The following is a 23474-nucleotide window of genomic DNA, read 5'->3' on the forward strand; positions in this document are numbered from 1 at the left end:
AAGCATTGAAGACGTGTCGAAAGCGTTTTATCCTACGGTACCGCTGCGACCGCCGTTTTGCTGGACGACCTACTTTTCCCTGTCTGGTTCCAGACGTTTCATTGATCGAAAGTTTTTCTGCTGTTGCTATGTAGACGTATCGCCGCTAAATATTCATACGCGACAGGTTTCGCTTTGATCACAACTTGATTGATGCGACTATTATGCAAATGAAATCAAACTATTATCCACTATGGTGACATTTTAAGAAATATTTGAGACGTTTAAAGCTATTTTAGAGACGAAAAGTGAAAACATATGAAATATTTCTACTTCGCGGATTGATATCTCACTGACTATCATGACTATCATGAAGAATCGAAGAACGCGAAACTCGAAAAAGCGTTGAAGTTTTGAAAACATGAGGAAGTTGGAGAAAAACAATGAAAAAAGGTAGGAGTCAGCCATCGGGAAGAGATGCCAGGGTGTATATGAATTTGGTGCTGCCAAAGAAAGCAGGTGAAGAATATGGAACTCGCCCCTATGGAGGTAGGAAAGGTGAGTGCAGAACATGAAACGTAAACAGCGTTACGTTACTTGGTCCCACATAAAGATTTCTGTGTGACTCACTCGAACACGTACCTGTACCCGGTAGCGTGAACTGCGACCAGCGCAGCCCGAACGCAGCAGCGTCGATCCGTCCGGGCTCCCACGCGCCTTAGTGCAGGCGGCGCTCTGGGGTTAGTAGTAGTACCCAATCATGCTCACCTCAACTAGAACAACGGGTCTATTTACTTGTTTCTTACTTTCTAGCATAAAATAGACTCTGCCTCGTGGTTGTCAGATTGTTTCAGTCTAGAAATCTAGGCCTAAAAGGAGAATGTCTAACGTTACACGCGTTATTATGATTCATGAATGTGGAAGAATAGGTTGTCGTTAGGTGCAAGGCGAAACTTTTCACTTCCGAATTCAGGACAGTTTTTTGTTTTTATTTTTTGTTTTTTGTTTTTGCCTTTTCTTGAAAGTGTAAAAAACATTCAAAAAAGAAAAAGGTGAACTCGACGCGACGCAGGCTTATAAAGTTATTCATTGATTGGGAATGCACTAGAGTTTCTAGAGGTTCTAGAAAAATCTAAACGTTATGGAAAGTTATAACGAGCTAGACACCACCACTGTACCAGCAAACAAATGTAATATACTAATAAGAGCTAGAACTTCTACATCAAAGTAGGTTCTATGACGTTAGATTCTAGTAGGCCCTAGAGATCTATAGTGCTAGACCACAGTAATACAAGTAGGCGTCTAGAACATAGTGTACCAGATTCTAGAGCAAAGCCCCCAGTTTTTGGCCGGCCTCCAAAATCTGGACACTTCTCACTTATCGCAAGCCAGAAAATTCTACTGTCACAACACACGCATATCACATCATTTCACATACTTGCAACAGTCATTTAACCTGTTAGCCTAAGTGTTAGTGTTACAACAGGAAATGCCTTAGTCACCTCCAAAATTCATCTGAAATCCTGAATTTTGTCATAAAAAAATGCAGAATCGGCAGAACTTTTCCAAAGCGCATGATGAGAGTTAATTTAAAGTCCCATATTAAGAATCTGGGCCACCGAAAAAGCGCTAAAAATTGGGAAATACGCCGTTCTGTTGCAAGATTTTTTACTTACCGCAAGCTCAGAGTGTGATGGTGTCCTCAAAGTCAAACACACACAAAATCCCACTTCAAAAAAAAAATAAAAAATATCTGTATGTGCCGATGCAGTGACTAAATGTGCAGGGGTTAAATGCAAATCCTGACTCACCAGAATTTGGACACCAATGGGCACCACAACATCCCCGAAGCAACCTTGCGCCAATAAAGTATTGCGTGGCACGTTTCTCAGTGGCCTTGTATGCACATCGACATTGAATGCGCACAGCACGTGTCCAGATTCTAGAGAGCCCGGATGAATTCTGGTGGATTATCAAGGGGATAATTTTGGGGGATTTTGTGAAATTTTATGATGTATTTAACAAAATTAACACTGAGATAAAAGTAGTTTGATATATTTAATATACATTGTTGTAAATATAATTTTGAGTGAACAAGTATTGCAGAAAAGCTTAAGTGTCCAAAAACTGGTGGTTTTACTCTAGACAACCTTTTGCAAATGTAGTGGAATCAACCTTTTGCAAATATAATGGAATATCAGTCATCTTTTAGACCGTCTACAGTCCAGGGGCGGATCCAGGAATTCTGTAAAGGGGGGCGCAACTAATATTTCTGGTGCCACTTTCGGGTTTCATTTCATTTTTTTCTTTTTATTTCTTTTGCTTTTGACGAAAAATAAAGGGGGGCGTGCGCCGGTTGCGCCCCCCCCCCCCTGGATCTGCCACTGCAGTCTAAAGTATACCCTCCTCTTATTGTAATTTTTGCACCGCAATCAGGTATTTCCAACCACTATCCACCATCCATCAATGCCTTCTCCTCGGATCGGCCAACTGACTTCCTGTGCGATGTGAAGGAAATGGTATTTAGGCAGATGGAGGTGGACAACAAGCATGGCGTCTCTCCGCACTGGATCAGCAAGTATAACAAGGAGCAGAACCACACGGGAGAGCAGCCCCTCATGGTGCAGCGATTTCTCGGTAGCAACAAGGTCTGTGATGAAGGCGTCGATTGTTTGAGTTTGCCATCTTTTGTAACTTGGACACTGTGATCTAGATCTATATGAATGATGACTTCTCAACTACATGTGAGAGGGCTCAAAGCAACACGTGAATACGTAGACCCTCTATTGTCTAAAACAAGATTATTACACATATGCCACAATCTTTGCTTTGAAGGGAAGGGAATCAGGCATGAGAACCTACAGATATATTGTGTGATTTTTTTTTTTTTAATTCATGGTCATAGTACTGATGGTAGAAAGGGGAATAGTTGAAACTACATGGTTTTAAAGAATTTATCTGTTACACACATTTATAATAATATCTAATCATCTCATTATTTCATTAGTACAACTAAAATTGTGTCATTAGAATCCATTGGAACAGGTAGTAAAATGTTGCTGTTGAATGTTAATTTGGAAAATGAATAGATTTCATTTTGAAATGCCAAGATGGTCATTTTCTGTTGAACCCAACTTTGTCAATGAGAGTGCTTTTTGTAGTATAGTATGAGTCTTGCCAGATTTCATGACCATTTTTTTTTTCAATCCATTTGAAATACTGTATTGGCACTTAAAGGTAGGGGATACCTTTTACAGACCTCCCAAAATGCAGCAAAACATTCAATATGAACCTCAGGGGACTTGTTTAGGCCACTGCTGAGAAATTTGGAAGTCAACAGTTATCTACAATTTGAATAATGCACAAAACTCAACTACTCAGTAGTTCTGTGTGTCAGCCACACTTAAGCCTTTTTGTTGCAGTCTTCTGTATCTTTTATCTATAAACACAAATCTAAAAGTATAAGAGCTGATGTAATAACATATAGAGTGCGTGGCAAGAATGTGTATAGAAATGTTTGTAAGTTTTGATGAACTTTCTTCACAAAATATACATGATGGACACACATGCAGTGCATGGGTCTGCAAAGGTAGCCTAGTAATGTACTGGAATTTACGGTGAGCCCCGAAAAAAATTCAATTCAAAATCTAATGGTCAATAAAAATGTACTAAATGTTACCTTCCACTTTCAATACTTTATGGGAGTTTCTAAAATGATACTCTCTTCAACATACCACTGTATTTATACAACTCTTCATTTAAGGCATGCAAATGGGATTCCCTACCTTTTAAAAATGTATTTGAACTAAAATGGAATGGAAGTATATTTTTGGCATTTATTGTTTTTCTCCATCATAGCAAGAACAGCAGGATGGCGTTCTTCCAGTCTACCAGAAAGCACAGTCCAGGTTCCATGTCGAGAGAGAGGAAGGAGGCGAGAGAGAATACCAACAAGGCCTCAGCCTCCACCAGTATCTCACGGCCACAGAGATGCCCGGCCAGTCCGAGAAGCTGGTGGACATTCGACACGGGAGACCCACTCGCACAAGGTCGGTGAACTATTTGTGTGCATGAAAGCGAGATAGAGGAGGAAGAAAATGAAAGAGAGGTTGAATAAATGGACAAGATTAGAATGGGAGGGAAAATGGGGGAAGGGAGAAGAATGGAAGGTAGGACGGCAATCAGGAATAGTATGGAAGCAGACGAGAGGAAGAAGATGCAGAGGCTTTGGAGGAAGACAGAAAGGGGAGAAGTTAAGAATGGTATAGTTTTGGTTGAGATGGGGTTTTAGGTTTTCACCATTTTTGCAAGATAATGGGTGACCTTTAATGAAATATGAAAGAACGTACAATTATAAAAGGAGTTCAAAGTTTATTCGATGAAAACTGTTTTTGAAATGGTTGAGATAACCAAAAACAAAGAGGTCTTTCAAAAGGTGGGACCTACCTTTTATTAGGACCACTTTGTCTTACTTTGACTTTGGATATCTTAGCCCATGTCAAAAATCAATTTTCATCAAGTAAACTTTGAATTTCTATCAGAATTGTATGCTCTTTGATATTCATAAGTGGTTTCTACTTATCTCACAAAAAGTTAAAATCTTAATCCCCCGTCTCCACCAAAACTACATCGTATACCATCTCTTTGATAGGGAAGAGATAGATGCATCTTATGTCACTGAATTTGAAACTGAAGACATCACAGCACTTGTCAAATCTTAAGCTGAGGATATCGCAGTACATGAGCCTATGCCTCATAGTCCCCATGCCTACAATATCATTTGCTCTTTATGATACCTAGCTGATAGTTATCTTGAACCCCCAGTTGACACTTTTGCCAGCAGTGGGCATGCAGCTTAGTTGTGGTGAGTCTGTTCAAATTCTCATTCTTGTTTTTCAGCTTGCTGAGGGCGAGGCACAGATCCAGGTCGGCCCCTGGGCCAGAGAAGGCCAAACTGGAGATACGGGATGACATTCATTTCCTGCAGGAGCAAGCTCTAAGTGAGTTTATTTTTTCATATTTTGTATTTTTTAAATTTGTCGAATAGAAAAATGAATGAACCAATGAATGAGTTGGGGTGCATTGTCTCCATGTAGTCAAGAAAACTTTACAACAACCGCATCAAGAGCAACGAAAGCTACAACTCTGATACCATTTATGTCAATGTGACAATTAATCAGCAATTCACCTTCCCCAGTATATCTATCTATCCATATATATATATATATATATACATATATACATATATATGTTAAAAAAAATATCTATATATATATACATATATATATATATGTGTGTGTGTGTGTGTGTGTGTGTGTGTGTGTGTGTATGAAGATTCATGCCCTCCCTTTAAAAAAAAGAAGAAACAAAAACATGATTATTAGAACAAACAATGAAAGTGAGAAGAGGGATGTCATGACTGACAAATGGAAGCTTTATTATAAGATAACGGAAAATAGGCACAAAAATGTCATTTCTGTCACACACCATGCATGGCATGTCTGCCATAATTTGTGATGCAAAGACTCTCCTCACATTCTTGCCAAAAACACTGAAGGAAAAAAAAAAGAAAGAGAATTAAATAGACTACCCTGGAACTGTAATGCTGCCAAGGATATTATACAGGTGTTGTTGTTATCATGTGCCCATATCAATGACATCTGAATTTACACAATGTGTTGTTGCAAGGTGCATTCTGTTTTCGCTGAATCAGGAAGCAAACATAAAGCACAAAAAGACGGCCCTGGTGTGGTGATGCTGCCTTACCGGTGCCAAGGATATTATACAGGTGTTGTTGTAAATCAAGTGGTGTATCGATTGACATGAATTCACACAATATGTTGTTGCAGGATGCATCCTTTGTGCTCAATCAGGAAGCAAATATGAGAAATCAGGACACATGATTTTGTTTGAATAGAAATGGATACTGGACTGCAAATGCATCGTGACTCTCTTGCTTCTTCAGACCTAAGTGAAACAAAATTTGTGGTGATACAGGCACCAAAGCTCTGAATGTTATTACACCTTCAACATGATACTCTATCCATAATAGACATGCACTTCCATGTTTCAAATTAGCTTCAACCATACATCAAAACACTAATTAAGTTAAAGGGAAAGGGGTACTCTTAGACACGTGTATGTATGAGTACAATGAATGTGCAGTGTACGCTCTATTCCTATGGGAAACCTACTCTGCTGTAAACACACTAATGACACACAAGTGTCTTTTTATTTATTGATGTTACAGAGAGGGAGGAGAAGTACAAATCTGTGGATGTTCCAGATGAGTAAGTGTTTATCTCCACACCTCACTCTCATTTCCATGAATTCAAGGCTCAGCCTACTACCATCATTTAACCCATAACCCCTGAGTAATTGTAATTCCTCATAGGGATGATACAGGACTGGGACACCCAATCCTGTAGCCAACGGGTCAGTAATGTCGACAGGCCAAAGTAACATGGGGTAAAGCTTGTAGAATTTGAATGAGCAAACCTGTTTTGGAGGCCAACATATTGGTCACATGTTTGTTGTGTCTTTGAAAAAAAAACAAAAACACACAAATCAATAAAATGGTTAAATGAATTTAAACAAATCATTTCCTGTACCATGAGAGCTTTTTGAAACTTGGCAAGTATCAGTTCACTGCTCACCCAACTCCATGGCTCCCTTGGGAAAGATTGGCTACTCCTAAATTTTTCCTAGCTAAGAATTCAAATGCAAACTCAAATGTGACCAGGTGGGACTACCGTGGTAGACATTGTCTTGAATCCTACTCAAGTTTGTCTTGGTTGATTGTATCTTGAAACATGCTCAAGTTTGTCTTGGATTTACTGCAAAACTTACTCAAATATGTCTTGAATTTTCATGAAACCCACTCAAGTTTACAGCCCCTTACGGAGGATGGAGAGACCGTTCATCAGTTTCTGGTTGGAGCGAGATACAACAGGTATTGCTGAAAATGAAAAATTTTACATGAATACAGGTAATTGTATAGTAATCGGCCAGTTTTGATGAACTCTAGTGTGTTTCTGACATGGCAAATTTTGGGAAAATTTCACTGACTTTTAAGATTTTCATGTGTTATTTTTGCTATTGTATTTGAGTTTGTCATGTGTTACTTCCTTGTCAGTCCTACTCGTACTTAATATTTTATTGTTTTTCTTGATCATTTGATGGCTGACAAGCTGCAGAATAAAAAATAAATGTTGGCTATTAGCCAGTCAAAATAATCCCAAAACATCTCACAGCTGTGTCTGTATCTTGTTATGTTTTGATTGATAACAACTTGTGTGATTTCTTTTCTTTTTCTTTTTTATCAAATGCCACAAGACCCTGCTTAAAAACCCAACAAACAACATTGGCATGCAGGTTACATGTCACTTCACATTTTGATGTGATCAATGACACTCTTTTTCATCTTTTCTTGTAAATAACACCTGAGCCTAAACTTGAAAAAATAACATTTAACACAAGAATATTAGATTTCAATCAGTAATATTTTGTTTGTTTATTTGAAATACAATTCAACACCATGATCAAGTTGGATCAGATGAACATAGTAAAGTCAAATGAATGAAGTTTTCTTCTAAATTAAACCTGAACCAAAAAAAAAAAAAAAAAAATATGGAATTTGAAGTTTCACTTTTCCTCAAAGCAGTATGTAGCAACTATATATCACTGTTGATGTGACAAAACCTTGTATCTCAAAATAGCCAGAAGTGCAGGAGAGTAAAAACACATGGTAGCCAAAGCACGATAACAAATGGGATTTCCTTCCCTTAGGCATGCCATGGTGGTTTTATTTTGGGGGCTAGACAGCTGGGATTTGAATAGGACATCACTTAACTGATTATCTGATGATTAATAAAAAAAAAAGTGATTTTCACCAAAATTTGAGATGCAAGGTGTCACCCAAGCAACGATATGCTATGAAAGAAAGATATTATTCAGAGGGGTGAAGGTTCAGATGCGAGTTTCTCCACTTTGTCTCCCTCTACAAATTAAATTTGTTAAGATCGCAACTGCTGATCTGTAAATTAACAAACATGTCGGAAAAAAGGAACCAGCGGGACTCGAACCTGTCATCTACTGCTTTCCGGGCAGCGACACTACCACCAGGCTGTCCCTGGTTGCCGGCAGTGACACGATGAACATGGAACAAATACCCAAGCTCCGAAATTCCGACATTGTTATGTTAAGTAGTCCACGGCGGACAAGGCATATCAAATGAAAGAAAGATATTATTCAGAGGGGTGAAGGTTCAGATGCGAGTTTCTTCACTTTGTCTCCCTCTACAAATTAAATTTGTTAAGATCGCAACTGCTGATCTGTAATTTACAAATCAGCAGTTGCGATCTTAACAAATTTAATTTGTAGAGGGAGACAAAGTGAAGAAACACGCATCTGAACGATATGCTGTGTTAACAAGATGAGGTAGTTGTGCTGTGGTCCTGAAACTAAACTGCTGTGTGTGTTCCATAGTATTTATGTTAGATGCACTTTTGTTCTGGTTTTGTTTTTCTATCAGATCCTACTACAGGGACTCTAAGTGTTACAACAAGGTTGGTCTGTACGTCTCTAGGGACAATCCCCAGCACTGCTTCCTGAAGCCAGGAACAAACCAAGAATCACTGCTAGGACACAAGGGTGAGATACGAAGACGCTATTACCTGAAATGAGTAGCTGTACATATCTCAGTGCCGAGACTGGCATGGCAGTTTTACAACTTTAATGTGGTCCGTTCTTTTCTTTATATGAGTGCAGTCGATGCTCAAACCAGAGATAGGGTTTAGCATGGATATTTTGTGAAATCAGCCATAGAAAAAGATTTTAGTCGTAGGCATCATACTTGTGTATGGCCCACTACAACAAAAGGATCCGAAACTCGGGGAAGGTCGATTTTCTGAAAATTAAAATTATTCCCTTACTCTTACGCTTTAATTTCATATATAACACGACTCATAAAAGTACTTGGTTACCGAGATATCAATGATTTTATGAGAGCATGTCGAGTAGTCTAGGAAATCAGCATTTTGAGAAAACCACCTTCAAAGTTTTCCTACCAACGCAGTCTTAATCAGGGGAAGGTAAGACGGTTTTCATCTCTTGACAATAGAAGGCATGCTCCTAGCAACCTCCGCTATGTTCATTCAAGCTTAGCGCCAGCTGTGTACGCATGCGACCAATCAGTATAAGATGCCGTGCACTGACCAATAAGATCTCTCCCTCGTTACTAGGGGCAGAGTCTATCTGTGGCGCAAAATCCAAATCTTTGGACAAGTTTCTGATCCGTTGAAAGTGAGAAAATCATGGCTCAGAAAAATGCTTATTTGCTAAAATTGCCTTTTCTTTGATCATTTAGCTTCGAAATTTCAGCACATAATAGACGAAACATCAGACTGCAAAATTATGTCAAAAACAGAAATTTGATGGTTTTGACCGATTTTGATGATCTGACTGTAAACTCGATTTCCCCGGCTCAGCCGCCAGCGACTTTCGGACCCTTTTGTTGTGGCGGGTCACATATGCTAATATAGTATTATGAATTTTAAAATGTGAACATGTCAGTGAATATGCTGTTGCTTTTGCCCTATTTCAGTCAGATTGTTTAAAGACGTATACGGTGTAATGTGAAGCTAATTTTGCGTGTTATCTTGTGTCTACTGTTCACCAGGAAATACTTCCTCCAGTGCTGGCCATTCTGAAGTGTCTGCCTCAGAGCCAAACAGCCTCTGCCAGTCCACGTCCAGTCTTCACAGTCGCAGTCACCTACAACCTCCTGCCAAGGCGCGACAGGCATGGGGCACCTCTGGCTCCATCGCCAGTGCCCCCAGCCCCACCCCGAACGAGAGCCGAGAGTCTTTCTTCACCGTCTCCACACGCAACGATCCCCTCCCTCGCTCCGCTGCACCCGGCAGCGAGCCCTTCGCCGGACCTGCCACACCCGGCAACGGGCGAGACCAGAAGTCACGCCCAATGGAAGACAGCGGCATGCTCCAGACGAAGCCCATCCAGTTTGGCAGCTCGACACCACAACAACGGAGCACGACCAGCTTGACGAGGTCCGCGGTCAGCAGCTGCGACTCTTGCGTTCTCTGCCAGGAAGGTGCAGCGGTCAAGAGCGGTGTCCCTGTCCACTTCCATGGCCGCAATATCAAGTCAGCACCCAACAGAAGGAAGTGGACACATGGCGTCACAAGAGGGCGCTATTCGGATGAGCCTGAACACTATCACAGACAGAGGAACAGCAAGAAAGAAGCAGGAGATCTGATGCTAGTTCAGCAGTACCATCTCCGGATACTTGGTATGTACTTAACATCTTTCTAAATCAAAACTCTCCTCAAAGAATACTGGCAGTCACAAAAATTCCACACAGTACGAACCATTGCGTGTCATGTTTCAAGATCTATCCATGAGTATATAGATACTCGTGGGTTAGGTGTAGATGGGCTGACTTCTTCCTCTATGTTTGCACAGTTTAAATGCTTTAAATGTACAATCACAAGCTATACAGTGAATTTATATTAACCCACTGAAGATGGACTGATTTTCCTACAACATGCATTTAATTCCCATTCACCCCAGCTCAGGAATACTTGAGACAAGTCTTCAACAGGTTAAGTGCTTGTTTCCATTATAAATGCCAGAAGGATTGAGACAAAGATATGGCATATAAAGTTCTCACCACATGTTTAAGTGCTGGGTTTGGGCCCTCCACAGGATTTGTGTTCCTAAAGATGGGATCATGAAGTTCATTGTACTGTTAGAAAAAGAAGAAAAATGATGATGCCAACTCTTTTGGGGATCTACTTTGTGTCAGATGCTATGAAATACTCACCATTATAAGTGAAATCAATACATTTGACATGTGATATGATAACAGCGGTGTACAGTTATGCCTGTTTATGGGAAAAGTTATATATTTATTACCTCCGCCAAGGGAGGAGGTTATGTTTTCGTTACCGTTGGTTTGTTTGTTTGTTAGTTTGTTTGTCCGTGTGCAAAATAACTCAAAAAGTAGTCAACGGATTTTGATGAAACTTACAGGAAAGGTTGAGAATGACACAAGTAAAAGATGGTTAAATTTTCGTAGTGATCTGAGAATTTTGGGGGAATTTATGAAGGATTTTTGATATTTTGGCAGGTAGGGTCAATGAACTTGGGAGTTCAAGCTGCTAGGGCGAGGCGCACCGCGCAGCTGAGGGTTTATGACGTAACAAAGGCTTCTATATTAAGAAATCGGGCAATTTTTCAGCATATATACCTATGGGTGGAAATCACTGATCTCTATGGAAGAGCCCAAAGAGCTTTTCTCCAGGTGTGGAGAGGAGAAAAATCTCTTTGGAAAGAGCAAGATCATCGGTGGAAAGTAGCTGCTTGGCAGCGGTCTGCGCTCTCAGAGTGCTTTTCTCGTTTTCTTATTAGTTTAGCCATAGCAAATAACAAACAAACAACACATAAGTGCAGTGACTTGAAAGATGTTTATATCTATTCCTATTTCTGCACCTTGTACAGGCACACAGATGAATATGATGCAGGACAAGGGTCACTCGCCACAAAGCAAAGTTCACTACAGCCCGAAGCAGTCTGGTGTGACACGCCCGAAGACGGCAGCAAAGTCAGGCCGACGGTCTTCCCTCAAGGGCCGCAACAGAAATAACAATAACAAGAGCAAGCCAGAGGCAGGCGTTGCGGAGACATCAGCAGAGGGGATTAAGGAGGATGTTGCTGCCAACAATAAGATCTCAGTGCACATAGATGGTGTCTCGGGCGGAGATGAAAAGATGGACTCCCCCCACACAGAAGGGGACGTGGATCCCACCCCTCGCAGTCAGGAGGTGGTGGTAGGTAGCCCACGGGAGGACAAAGAGAGGCTGATTGAGATGGACCCGGAGGGGAAGGAGAAAGATGTGGAGGAGGATGAGGAGCAGTGCAATCAGAAGGAAGCGGACAATCAAAATTTGCAAAGTGAGCATCAGGAGGAGGCAGCCACGCCTATAGAGGGCGCTGCAGCTGTCATCCAAGATACGGCACCAGCACCGTCCGGGGAGGAAGGAGCCGGGGAAGGTCGGGAGGATGGAGGTCTCTTGGTCTCTGAAATGGAAGAGATGACTGTGGGCGAGCTGGAAGAGGAGCCACAGGGCCGAGACGGAGGCAAAACGGCGGCATCCGTGGAGGTCACAGAGGGAGCTGTGGAGGTCACAGAGGGAGAAATGGTTTCAAAGGGGCAAGAGGCTATGCTAGAGGATTTAAATAACAAAGCTCTGCCCACCCCTGGAGGGGATGATGCGGTAGGGAAAGGAGATGTATCTAGGGGTCAGGAAGAGGTAAGCCATGGCAACCAAGACCCTGATGTGGAGAGATGAGTAAACCCACCACTTGAAAAAGAAAATACATTCCAAGGCGAGTATCACTCATGCAGCTTATCTGCTTGGATGATATTCCTTTTTTGTTTTTGAACAATCATTTTGCAGTACCAAAGATATTCTGGAGATGTCAAATGAAATATGCAATATGGACAGAAGTTATATTACAAGACAATTGTATGCCTTCTTAGCCCTAAAAGATGGTTTTGGTATTATTTTGAATCAGTGTATTTGTAATATTTAGAGGTGTTTGGGAGCTTGGCAGTGTTAGAGGCAAAAAGTTACTTTATTGGAAGCAATGATGCAAATGAATTTAACATTTACTGCCAAGTACTCTAAATGTGCCATGAGAACTTACACAAAGGATTTTTTTTTTATTTTTAATTTCAATGAAAGGTTTGACTTAGTCTGTCCTGGTAATGTGTGGATTAATGAAGTTGTGCCTCCAATGTATGCAGCATCAGAAAGAATATGTTTGACCAGTACACAGCAAGCCTTGTGACATATCACATTATTATGTAATCTGCAAAGCTTAATCTACCGTATGTCCCCCAAAAAATTACAACAGTACCCTCAACAATGATAGCTTTGAAAATAGTGAATCAATCCAAATACAATTTCAGGGTATGAAACTATAACTCATTGCCCACATCTTATAGAAAACCCCATTCGATTTGCTTCAGTGGTCAAAGAGAAATTAGGAATTTTGGAGAGCATGTCAGGAATCCCTTTCCTCGAAGTTCTGTCTATTGTATTCACACATTAATATGCATTTCCAAGAGCATCCAAGTGCACTTGGAAGAATCAGACTCATGACATGCTTTACAACAATCCACATTTCTCTGTGACGGCTTGACCAAATTGAATGGGGTTTTCTTCAAAATAGAGCTAATATGTTATATTTTAAGACCCTGAAGTAGCATTTACACGGTTTAATCATATTGGGTGTTATCAATGCGAAAAGTGGATTGTAATTTTTTGGGTTTGCCCCATCATTGATTTGGGCTTCATTTAATCATCTACTTCAGCATGGTATCCTAAAGAAATCCTGAAAAGCTGTCTTGTGTTGTGGCTTCTTAATGTGAAGGTGGCAAAAATGTATCAATTTATTCTGATCAAAGCAAGGCACACGATCTTATTTGCTGCTTCCACTTTACCTGTTGAAAAATGATACTGCCAGTAGGATTGATATCAAGAAATTAGATGCGACTTATTTCATTACCAGGAGCATGCTGTACAACCTGTAGATGGAGGAAAGCAATCTTGACTCAATAGTTTTATGGCCTTGTTGATTTTTTTTTTTTTTTTTTTTTTTTGGTGGGGGGGGGGATTAATCTGTGTTTGTACCTGCTGTCGTTGGACCTACATTGAGGTATACATAAAGCAGGGCTTGACATTGAATTTTTTTTTTTTCCTCTGGTGGCCTGTTTAGAGGGCAATTACCCCCCGGCCAAATACTGGTTAGTGGTAAGGTTAGAGTAAAGATTAGGGTTAGGGTTAGGTTTAGGGTTAGGAGCTTGGAATAGGGTTAGGGTTAGGTTCAAGATTAGGATTAGGATTAGAGCCAGGGAAAGGGTGCGGGGTAATTGCCCAGGGGGTAATTGCCCTAGACCCGTTTAGACCACTGAAATCTTTGAATTTGACATTTTGGTGGCCCCCAAAAAATGTGGCCCAAGATAATATGACAATTCTTTTTGGATTTTAGCTGCCTGAGCAGGCCACGTAAAGATAAATTTGGTGGCTGGATGTCAATTTTTAGGGCCACCGGGCCACCGGGCCACCGGGCCATTGGGCCACCGGGCCACCGGGCCACCGGGCCACTGGGCCACCGGGCCACTGTAATGTCTAGCCCTGCACAAAGTATAGTTCCTCATCAATCCAGACAAATTAATATAGGTTAATACACATAAAAATGTACATGTGTATGTGTGTATCACACAAGTATCCACACACGCATGCACACACTCACACACTTTCACACATACATTTGTGCACACCTGTAGTTAGTTACAAAGCAGTAATTTCTATCTGGAAGGGGATGTTTAGAATGCATTTAAAGCTTACTACATAACATATTGCTGTAAGTTGATATGAGAAACTGTGTAGTAGAAATATTGACTCTGAGTCACATTCTTAGAAGTAAGCTTCATGAAAAATTAGCACGTCTTTATTGATGGTTACATTTGATGGCTTGAATTCATGAGAAAACCGAAAGAAGTTAAATGAGCGTGTTCAGCCTTTGCAGGCAGATAATAGGTCTGAAATTTGACAAAGGTAACTCTGCATGTACAGTCAACTTTGCACAAGTCGAATCTATTTGGACTGAAGAAATAGCTTCGACTAAGAAAAAATTCGACTTATGAGGGATTAAATTTAATAGCATATAAAGAGGAGGGACTTAAAAAGACCTTCGACTTATGCGAGGTCGACTAAGCAAGGTTGACTGTATCGTTGTCAGCTCAGTTTCTTCACATGAAATCTCATGGACATTCAAAGAAATTGTTTGAGGATAAGAAGAGTTCCTTTCGAAAATGTGTCAAGTCCACTTTAATGGTATGATGAAAAACCTGGATTTTTACTTCACAAGCTTCTAAACATTATCATGCTATAACTTTATGTCCCAAAGGAGTACCCAATAATGGGATTAAGAAATTGTGCCTTGGAAATATCTACCTGTCTACGCTGAATTCTAAAGATTAATGGTTTCCTCCTTTTTTTTGGGGGGGGGGGGGGGGGGAATGGACTTTGCACCATTTGGAACAAAACTTTCAGCACGGAAATGTGCAGCATGTAAATGTTGTTTAGCGACTGGGGTGTGCGACTGTGTGTATTTTCCTGGAAAGGTTCGTTAACCCAACACATTTTCCTCCTGCCTTCTCCATCTCTCCAAAGAATTCATATTCATAGAAATGAAGCATTTCACAGATAATAATCAAGCAATAATTTACAATGTATGTGTGTAATCTGGAAAGCTACACAAAAATTAATAGGAGGCTAGCCAGCCTGGCATTACTGTGGGGGCAAAGTGCAGTCAAGCATGCACGCTGGTTTCTGATTGGTTCCCGCTGGCTTTAGCAACTGTTGGAACAAAACTCGTCTTTCATCGCTTGATTTCTAAATTTTCTCACAAGAATTTGAGCACTGCGACGAGTTTACTGTGTGGGACTACTACAAATGAATACAATTCTGTGAAAAAGTTAAATTTGATGAAAATGGATTTAGCACCTTTTGGAAAGGAACTCTTCATATACATGTATATCTTCCTACCTGAAACTACTAAATAACGTGAACTGAAGCAGACTGTAACAAGAAGCAGACATCATACTATAGAATGCATGACACATTTAAGCACCACTTTAGGAATGTCTCACTCAAGGACTGCCTGTTCCGCACCCAAGCAAAAGAATAGAGGAAGGAAGGAAGGGAAAAAATGAATTAGAAAAGACCTTGAATGTTAAAAATATGTGAGAAGGTTGACAATGCTCTCAGCGCGCTGGCTGAAAATCCAAGTAATGCTTTCAAGAGATATGTGTGCACTGTAATCCACCTCATTTTACACGCTTCATCTGGTTCATGTTTTCACATTTGCTTGTTGTTGTCATTGTAAGAAATTAATGGCATTAGACACACCTGCTTTTGGCACTCCAGCTCAATTCTGATTGAGTCCTGGATGTCCATAGTCCAAATTTTCAATTCTATCATGCCCGGTCTGACATTCTTCATGCTGAATGGAAAAAAAAAAAAAAGAATGCAGGCACAATGGACAACTTCTTAAGTAAGAAAATCATCTGTGTAAGGTATCAAAAAACAACAACAACAAACAACTGAAAACATCTAGTATGCATGAATCTCCTTGTATCTCACAAAAGGGCCACATTTTGTCAACAAGAAGGCTTGAGTACACACAGTATGAATTAACACTGAGTAAAGTAGGATATGTTCAACATTAAAACATCCAAAGTAAGAATTACTAAAAATGATATTCCACATTACATGTTCAAGTCGACGTAATTGAATGAGAGTAAAATAAGCCTGTCCAGGGTTAGCTCATGTGCACGCACTTTAGTACAAACGACCTTTCTGTATTCTAAACTGGTTAGCCACTTCACTGCTTTTTAAAGCAACGTAATACATAAGCTTGCCCAAACTAACAATTTATGAAATTCATCAATCATGTTCACACAACGAATCAGCTTATGCAGACAAAGGGGCTGTTTCACTGAGCGCTATAAAATTAAATCCCTAGTTCAATTCAAATGATCTTAGGGACAATTTGGGAATCAATGAGTCCTCAGGAATCTTTCACAAACTAAAAGCCATTGTGGAACAATATCTTGCTCCCACCATACCACGTTCTAGAATACATCTAGAATGTCTCTGCATCCTTCCCAACTAGATCTGATCTGTGTCAACATTGGCTTTATTGTTCGGCCCGATATAATTCCCGTGTTAGTGAAACAGGGCTCCTATGGTGACCAAAATGGTCCATTAATTAACGCTTTGGGAAGCATCCATTTCATTATTTTATATTGATTGCATTTTCAAACTTTTTCTGTGAGTATTACCAAATACCAGGCTTTCTGTCAGGTGGATGTAGTTTGGCAAGTACCATTTATAAGGATTACATGAATAATCATCAGATCATAGATGCTTATCTCAGTGATCAAGAAACAAACAAACAAGAGAACAAGAACAACAACATGCCTGTTGGTACGAATGACCTTTTTCTGCTCATGCACAAAGCGGATATCTGAACTGCCTTATTAGATGAACAGATTGCCAGAAGTGTCATGAATAATAAGTCTGAAATAAGAAAGTTGAGGAATGTTCAAGTTTCACACGTTTTCTCTGAATATTGGTCACAGTACACTTGAATGCATAAAGTTATGATGTCATCAATTCAAAACTCGCCCTATTGTGTACAAGATAATTATATATATTATTTATATTGTGCCAAATCTACTCTGTAGAGTACTGTTGTACAAATCACTTTTTTGGTCAATAATTTACCAGCTACAACCCTTTCCCCCCAGTTGTCTATGCAAGGTTATCACAACACACAAAGAGAATGCATATTTTCCTTGTTGATATACAATATAGTGTCAAAAATGCCTGTACATGGGTTAAAGAAAATTTTGTGACGATTCATTCGTACATTGTAAGTCAGTGAGTGTCGTGTTGTGAAATCATTTCGTCTTCTGATTTGCATATTTGCTCGCTACATTTCATCCACTTGCATATGCTAGGTGCCATCTTGATATAACATCTGTCATGTCGTTTGTATGATTTGAATTTGTTTTTATTCAAGTCATCGTGAACATGATGTGACATTGCGCTTTAATAAAAACATATGCATGCTTTTCCTTTTCTTAGGAGAGGAGTGCACTTTAATAGAAAGCGAGCGTTTTGTTATCCTTCGGCATCAATGTAATGCTAACAATTAATGCCATTCGCAAAACTTAAGAGTGAAACTTGGCAGTACACCAAAGCAGAAATGAAGCTTAAGAACATTATCATTCTCATTGTAGCACAGAAACTATCTCCTATTGCTCTCTTATGTTTGTTGCTCGACATAACACTTCTATTTTATTTATCTTGTGCGCTTGTATGCAGAACACTTGAAAGCCATTCAATTTGTCTGTACATGATTGGGTTCGTCGTGTAGGGGTGGGGACATTAGAGGGTGTGGAGGTTACGGTTTTATGCAGCTGAACCTAGTCTGTGATTTTTGTCGTTATTGTACAGTGTAGTTGTATATAACTGAACAAAATGGTTGGTTCTTTTAAGATGGCTTAGAAAGTGATAATGCAATGTAACAGACTCTTAATTGTCTATCAAGTCTCTATATGACACTTTCCCACTCATGCACAAACATTGACAAGAGGTTAGCATTTCCTTGTGTCCGGTCCATATTGAAAGCGGAGTTAAAAGATAATCTATGAGCCAGACACTTATGTGATTTCAACAGTGTAAATCCAGTTGATTTAGAGCGTGTTAACGCGACGCTACTTAGATTTGTTGCTCTCTTTTTGTTAAACTCTGCGTTTTCCTACATTATTGGCAGAAATACATTCGACAGACTATGTTTCTGCAGAGGGCTGATGAATAGATTCTTCTCCCCCGCCAATTCACCCTTTTCATGATTTCCCCGAACTTGCATTATTCTCTTTTTTGAATGGCTCAGATGAATTCAATGTTCTTTTTTTTTTTTTTTTTCATTCGGCAATTCAATGCATGCTACTTGCTACAGGAAATGGAATTTTGCAGTCTTTTCTGTATTGTAACATTGTGTATTTACATTGCGCCAGCTCTTTAAAGCGCTGTTTTTTATTTTTTCCTCTCGTTTGTCACTCCCTGTGCGGAGATTTACTTTAATACGTAAAATGCAAACTTACAAACAATATGTTTTTAGATTAGAATATGTGTTTATATCATATGAGTTTTTTTTTTTTTTTTTCTCCTTCGGCAGTTCGCTGATGTGATGATAACTTTGATGTATTCTAAAGCTGGGCATGCACGCTAGTGGGCCACCTTGCCTACATTAATTTTGGGCGACGATGTCTTCCGTAGTTGTAACACTTGTCTTGGTTTTATATCATATGCTGTATGTTTGTTTATTGTGTCATACATGTATCTGATACAGTCATTGTTCGTATATACCTATGATGAGATAAATTGGTATTGATGAAAATAATTTTGATGCTACAGTATGTGTCACAACAAGGATCGCATCATAGATCCCTCCACTTTTCATAATTATTTGCAATTTTGCACGTCAAACCATGCTCCATTAATTATCTAGGTAGAAAAAAAAATATTGCTTTTGTTGATGAAATTGATGGTGATAATAGCCATGCTGGTGACAGAATGTTATTTAGCAGCACCTTCTGCTCCATACAATACTGGCGTACATCATTTGATCACTCTTGTGTACAATGTGCGTGCCAGGTCATTTACTAAATAAGATTCGCCCATCGCTCTTCAAAAACCCAACAGATGCTGTAAGGTAGGATTTGTACGTTGCATTTGCGACAATCTTTTTGATTAGTCCTTGCGTTCATTGTATACTGCAGCGCTATTCATCATAATATGATGCCCGCGATCATTTAACAGCCACTTTAATGTATTGATTAACATTATTGCAAAGGGCTGTGTGGTGCTTGTCTATTCTAAGTGTTCTCTCAACTTGTAATAGTCTATTCCTGCTCGTTGTTACCAGAGCAAGCGCTATTTACAGTACTTGGGCTTAAGTAGCTGCTGTATTGATATGTTGTTATTCATTGCGGAAATAATAATTATACAATCTTCTTCTTTTTTTGTAGATGCTAGACAATAAAGCCACTATAGAGAGAAAACGTGCATTATGTCAGAGCTAAAACGTGCCAAAAATCCAGTGGTCCTTCAAGAAAACTATGATGGATTGGACACTGCGAAAGTGATTCTGCGCTGCAAGTCGCATCACTCAGTTCTCAGTTAAGAATGTACTAGTAAGTGTAAGTTTCAGAGTTGTCGACATTAAACAAAGCCATGCAAAACAAACACAACAAAAACACGATAGCCAAGTCAATGAAAACATGGTAATATTACACACTATTCTAGACCAATGATATAAGAGTTATTTATGTTAGCCCAGAACACTTTGCATGCGTTATTCGCTGAGAATGATACAAGTAGTTGCATATCTTTTTCTGTATACTTTCTGTTACTGTGAGAGTATAGTAGTATGTTTGACAGCTGAAGTGTTATGTTGCTATGCAATCGTGAATCAAAGCTTGTGACAGTATGCAAACCTATATGATATGTTTTTGGTTAAATCGAGCCCATTCATTTGACGCCCAACGTGAAGATTTACAATTACCCATACAGTATTTCTTTCCTTAATGGTCACTCTGTATGACCACTTGGACCCCTGCTGTGAAACAAGTTATGTATCGTGATGTAATTCAGGGTTACTTTACCGTCTCTACAGCTGTATTGGGTAGTTTGGTTTGTGTAGCTAGATAATGTGCAATTTTCAATTTTCTTCCTGCCTTGAATAAGATCTGTGTGTGAGAATGCCAATTGGTTTTGTGTTGGGATTTAGTTTGATGTTCACCTCAAAGGGACAGTTATTTTTTACAGTTTTTGTGATAATATGATGTGTATATATTGTGTCAATATTGTAAAATTGATGAAATATATATGTATTGTATATTGTATATTACGGACTCGATTTTGTGTCTTGATTTGATCTTCCTATGTCGGGCCAAGCCCCGTTGTGTTGTCAGTTTTGTATTCTGGATTTGAGACATAAAAACAGCTGATTTACACCTGTATACCCGTCGTCCTTGTTTGTACACAAAATTTATTTCGTTTTTCTGTGAGGCATGATGCTGAGACTTGTTTGCAATTATATTTCTTTCCCTGCGTATAATTGTAACAGAGATATATGTATATTGATAGCCATTATACTGTATACGCCATATTATAGTGAGTCTAATTTTTCGCGAATCGGCACTTCCCGACAAATTTGTGACTGGTTAATTTGGCGATTATGGAGTAATGAACGGAGATATGTATACTGGCAAGCTGCATTTATGTCAGGATCAGAGTCAGTATTTTCGCATGTTGTTAAATACGCGAAAATCACCCGACTCTCGAAAATTCGTGAAAATAAAATACCTCGCGAAATATGGAGTATGCAATATAATATGGGATAGGGGATGCGCCTGGACCGAAGAGATTCATAGAACCTCTAGTCTTTGGCCTGGCCTGGACTCTCCGCCGCTTGCGCCTGTTAGCCCCCCCCCCCCCCCCCCCCCCCAAAAAAAAAAAAAAAAAAATTATAATGATAAATAGATTAATAATAATAATAATAATAATAATAATAATAATAATAGATAAATGAATAAATAAATGAATAAAAATGACTAAATAAATAAATAAAAATCAAAATAAACAAATGCGTCACACACACACACACACACATATATATATATATATATATATATATATATATATATATATACTGTATGTATATATATATATGTCAGTATTTTGAGTAAGTTGTCCACGTGTTGGTGTGATAATATCATCAAAAATGGAACAGAAAACAAGTTAATGCTCTATTCACTAACAGTTTATTTCGGCACACAAATTTTCGAGCAATTCACTTTTTCTCAAGTATTGATACTTTTGGTGAATACAACATGAACTGGTTTTCAGTTTTATTTTTGATGATATATATATGCAGATATATATATATATATATATATATATATATATATATACATATATATATATAATTTATATATTATATATAATATGTATGTATATATATATATATACCTATATATATAATATATATATATATATATATATATATATATATATATATATATATATATATAATTGATAAAAGACTAAATTGATACACTAAACCATGACAATTGTTGGAAAGTTTGCAGGTATGACAAAGTGCGTCAAATACCATGTACTAGTATAAGCTGCGTGTGACTGAGAAGTGAGAAAAAAAAGGGTCAGAAAATGTAATAATTTGATCGTATTGATTAAATAGGTGCGTTTTGAGTCCAGTCTTGAACGTATATTGAGTTGGTGCACTACGGACAGAGACGGGTAAAGTTTTCCAGAGGGTGGTCGCCATGACAGAGATGGAACCTGAGCCGTATAGTACTGAGTGTTGAAGCGGGGGACTTGAAGAAGTAGTTGGTGTTGTGATCGGAGTGTACGAGAAGGGTGTAGACGTGAATGTGGCAATATAATACTGTTTATAATGTTTCAAGTATACCGGTTTTCGGGTAGAATGTGCTTTAATCTTCCAAGAATACCAACGGTTGTTTTTTTTTTTTTTTTTTTTTTTGTTAATATTTTTGAGTGAGATGGAATTTAGGCTCGTATGAGGCTTCCAGGAGAGGTTAATTTAATGTGACATCAAGAAATGTTCATGTTATCCACCACTGACACAATGTGGCCTCCGATACGAATATTTGCGTGGTTACTAGGTATTCTTCTGTTTCTTGTTGGAAACACAACACAGTTAGTCTTATCAAAATTTAGGAATTGTTTGTCACAAATAAGCAATTCATGTGAATGAATCAAATTCGTGTTATCTATTGTCATGACATCATTTATTTATTTATTTATTTATTTATTTATTTATTTATTTATTTGTTCATTTATTTTAATTTTTTCACGGATGAGAAGATTGTTGTGTCGTCGGCAAATTATAGGAACCTGACGTTACATATTATGCTTATCTCACTGAATTTAAAAACCAACATACCTTGCAACTGATTGGCAAATTACCCTACATCGACGTAAAATTACGTCGATGTAGAGCAATGTGTCAATTAGTTGCATAAAAACCTCTCGACGGAAGAATTTCGTGAATTTGAATAATTGCGCAGTACCCGCTGCACGCTATAAGGATTAAAACCAAAAGCGGAGAGACGAAGATCATCAAGAACCCGGATGATCTGTTTGATCTAGGTTTTGATGATGTTTCCTATAGTGACTTCAAACTTCACTTTATGGTATAGCCTGTGACCTTGTTGATGCCAATTTGAAATAAACTCCAACCCAATCAGTAATGATAGAAAATGAAGTCAATACTTTTGAAGTTTATGAATACAAATTATGTCCCAGTGATTTTGATGATAAAATGAATAAAATAAATGAGACCTCTCTTAGTATCACTCATGTCAATGTTAGGTCTTTAAATAGAAATATAAGTGGACTGCAATTATTGTATGATCACAGCCTTAAATTCAAATTTGATATTATTGCACTTTCTGAAGTTTGGAACGTTAGTACATGTAATGTTAATACATTACCATTACAGGATTATGTTTTGCAGGTCAATTGCCGCCAGGGAAAGGAGAGGGGTGGAGGAGTAGGAGGTTATATTCGTAAGATACTGAATTATGTTACACTCAATTATTATGTTGAACACACGGAAAACCTTTGGTTGAGGATAAATTATAATTGTTTTGATGAAACTGTGATAGGAATAATTTATAGAAAACCAAATACTGACGTTGAACAATTTCGGAATAGCTTGCTCAATGTTTTAGAGGAGCTTAATGTTGGAAAAAGAAGCATTGTACTTCTTGGGGATTTCAATAT

At 38.7% G+C, this 23474-nt stretch overlaps 1 protein-coding gene across 1 annotated transcript; it reads left to right on the forward strand.

The window, feature by feature from the left end:
* The first annotated feature begins 365 nt into the window (after window positions 1-365).
* Window positions 366-12553, forward strand: LOC140244617 (uncharacterized). Its single transcript, XM_072324238.1, has 9 exons — window positions 366-537; window positions 2416-2627; window positions 3838-4028; window positions 4879-4979; window positions 6230-6269; window positions 6866-6931; window positions 8513-8631; window positions 9659-10288; window positions 11500-12553. Exons 1-9 carry the CDS (start codon window positions 423-425, stop codon window positions 12348-12350), a joined length of 2325 nt encoding a protein of 774 aa, XP_072180339.1. The 5' UTR covers window positions 366-422; the 3' UTR covers window positions 12351-12553.
* The last annotated feature ends 10921 nt before the right edge of the window (window positions 12554-23474 follow it).

This window comes from Diadema setosum, chromosome 21, assembly GCF_964275005.1.
Source record: "Diadema setosum chromosome 21, eeDiaSeto1, whole genome shotgun sequence".
Lineage (NCBI taxonomy): Eukaryota > Metazoa > Echinodermata > Echinoidea > Diadematoida > Diadematidae > Diadema > Diadema setosum.

Coding starts and splice junctions, on each gene's coding strand:
- LOC140244617 (XM_072324238.1), top strand. CDS start 423: ATGAAAAAAGGTAGGAGTCAGCCATCGGGAAGAGATGCCAGGGTGTAT. Junction 6,932..8,512: donor GTTGGAGCGAGATACAACAG/GTATTGCTGAAA, acceptor TTTTTCTATCAG/ATCCTACTACAGGGACTCTA. Junction 8,632..9,658: donor ATCACTGCTAGGACACAAGG/GTGAGATACGAA, acceptor ACTGTTCACCAG/GAAATACTTCCTCCAGTGCT.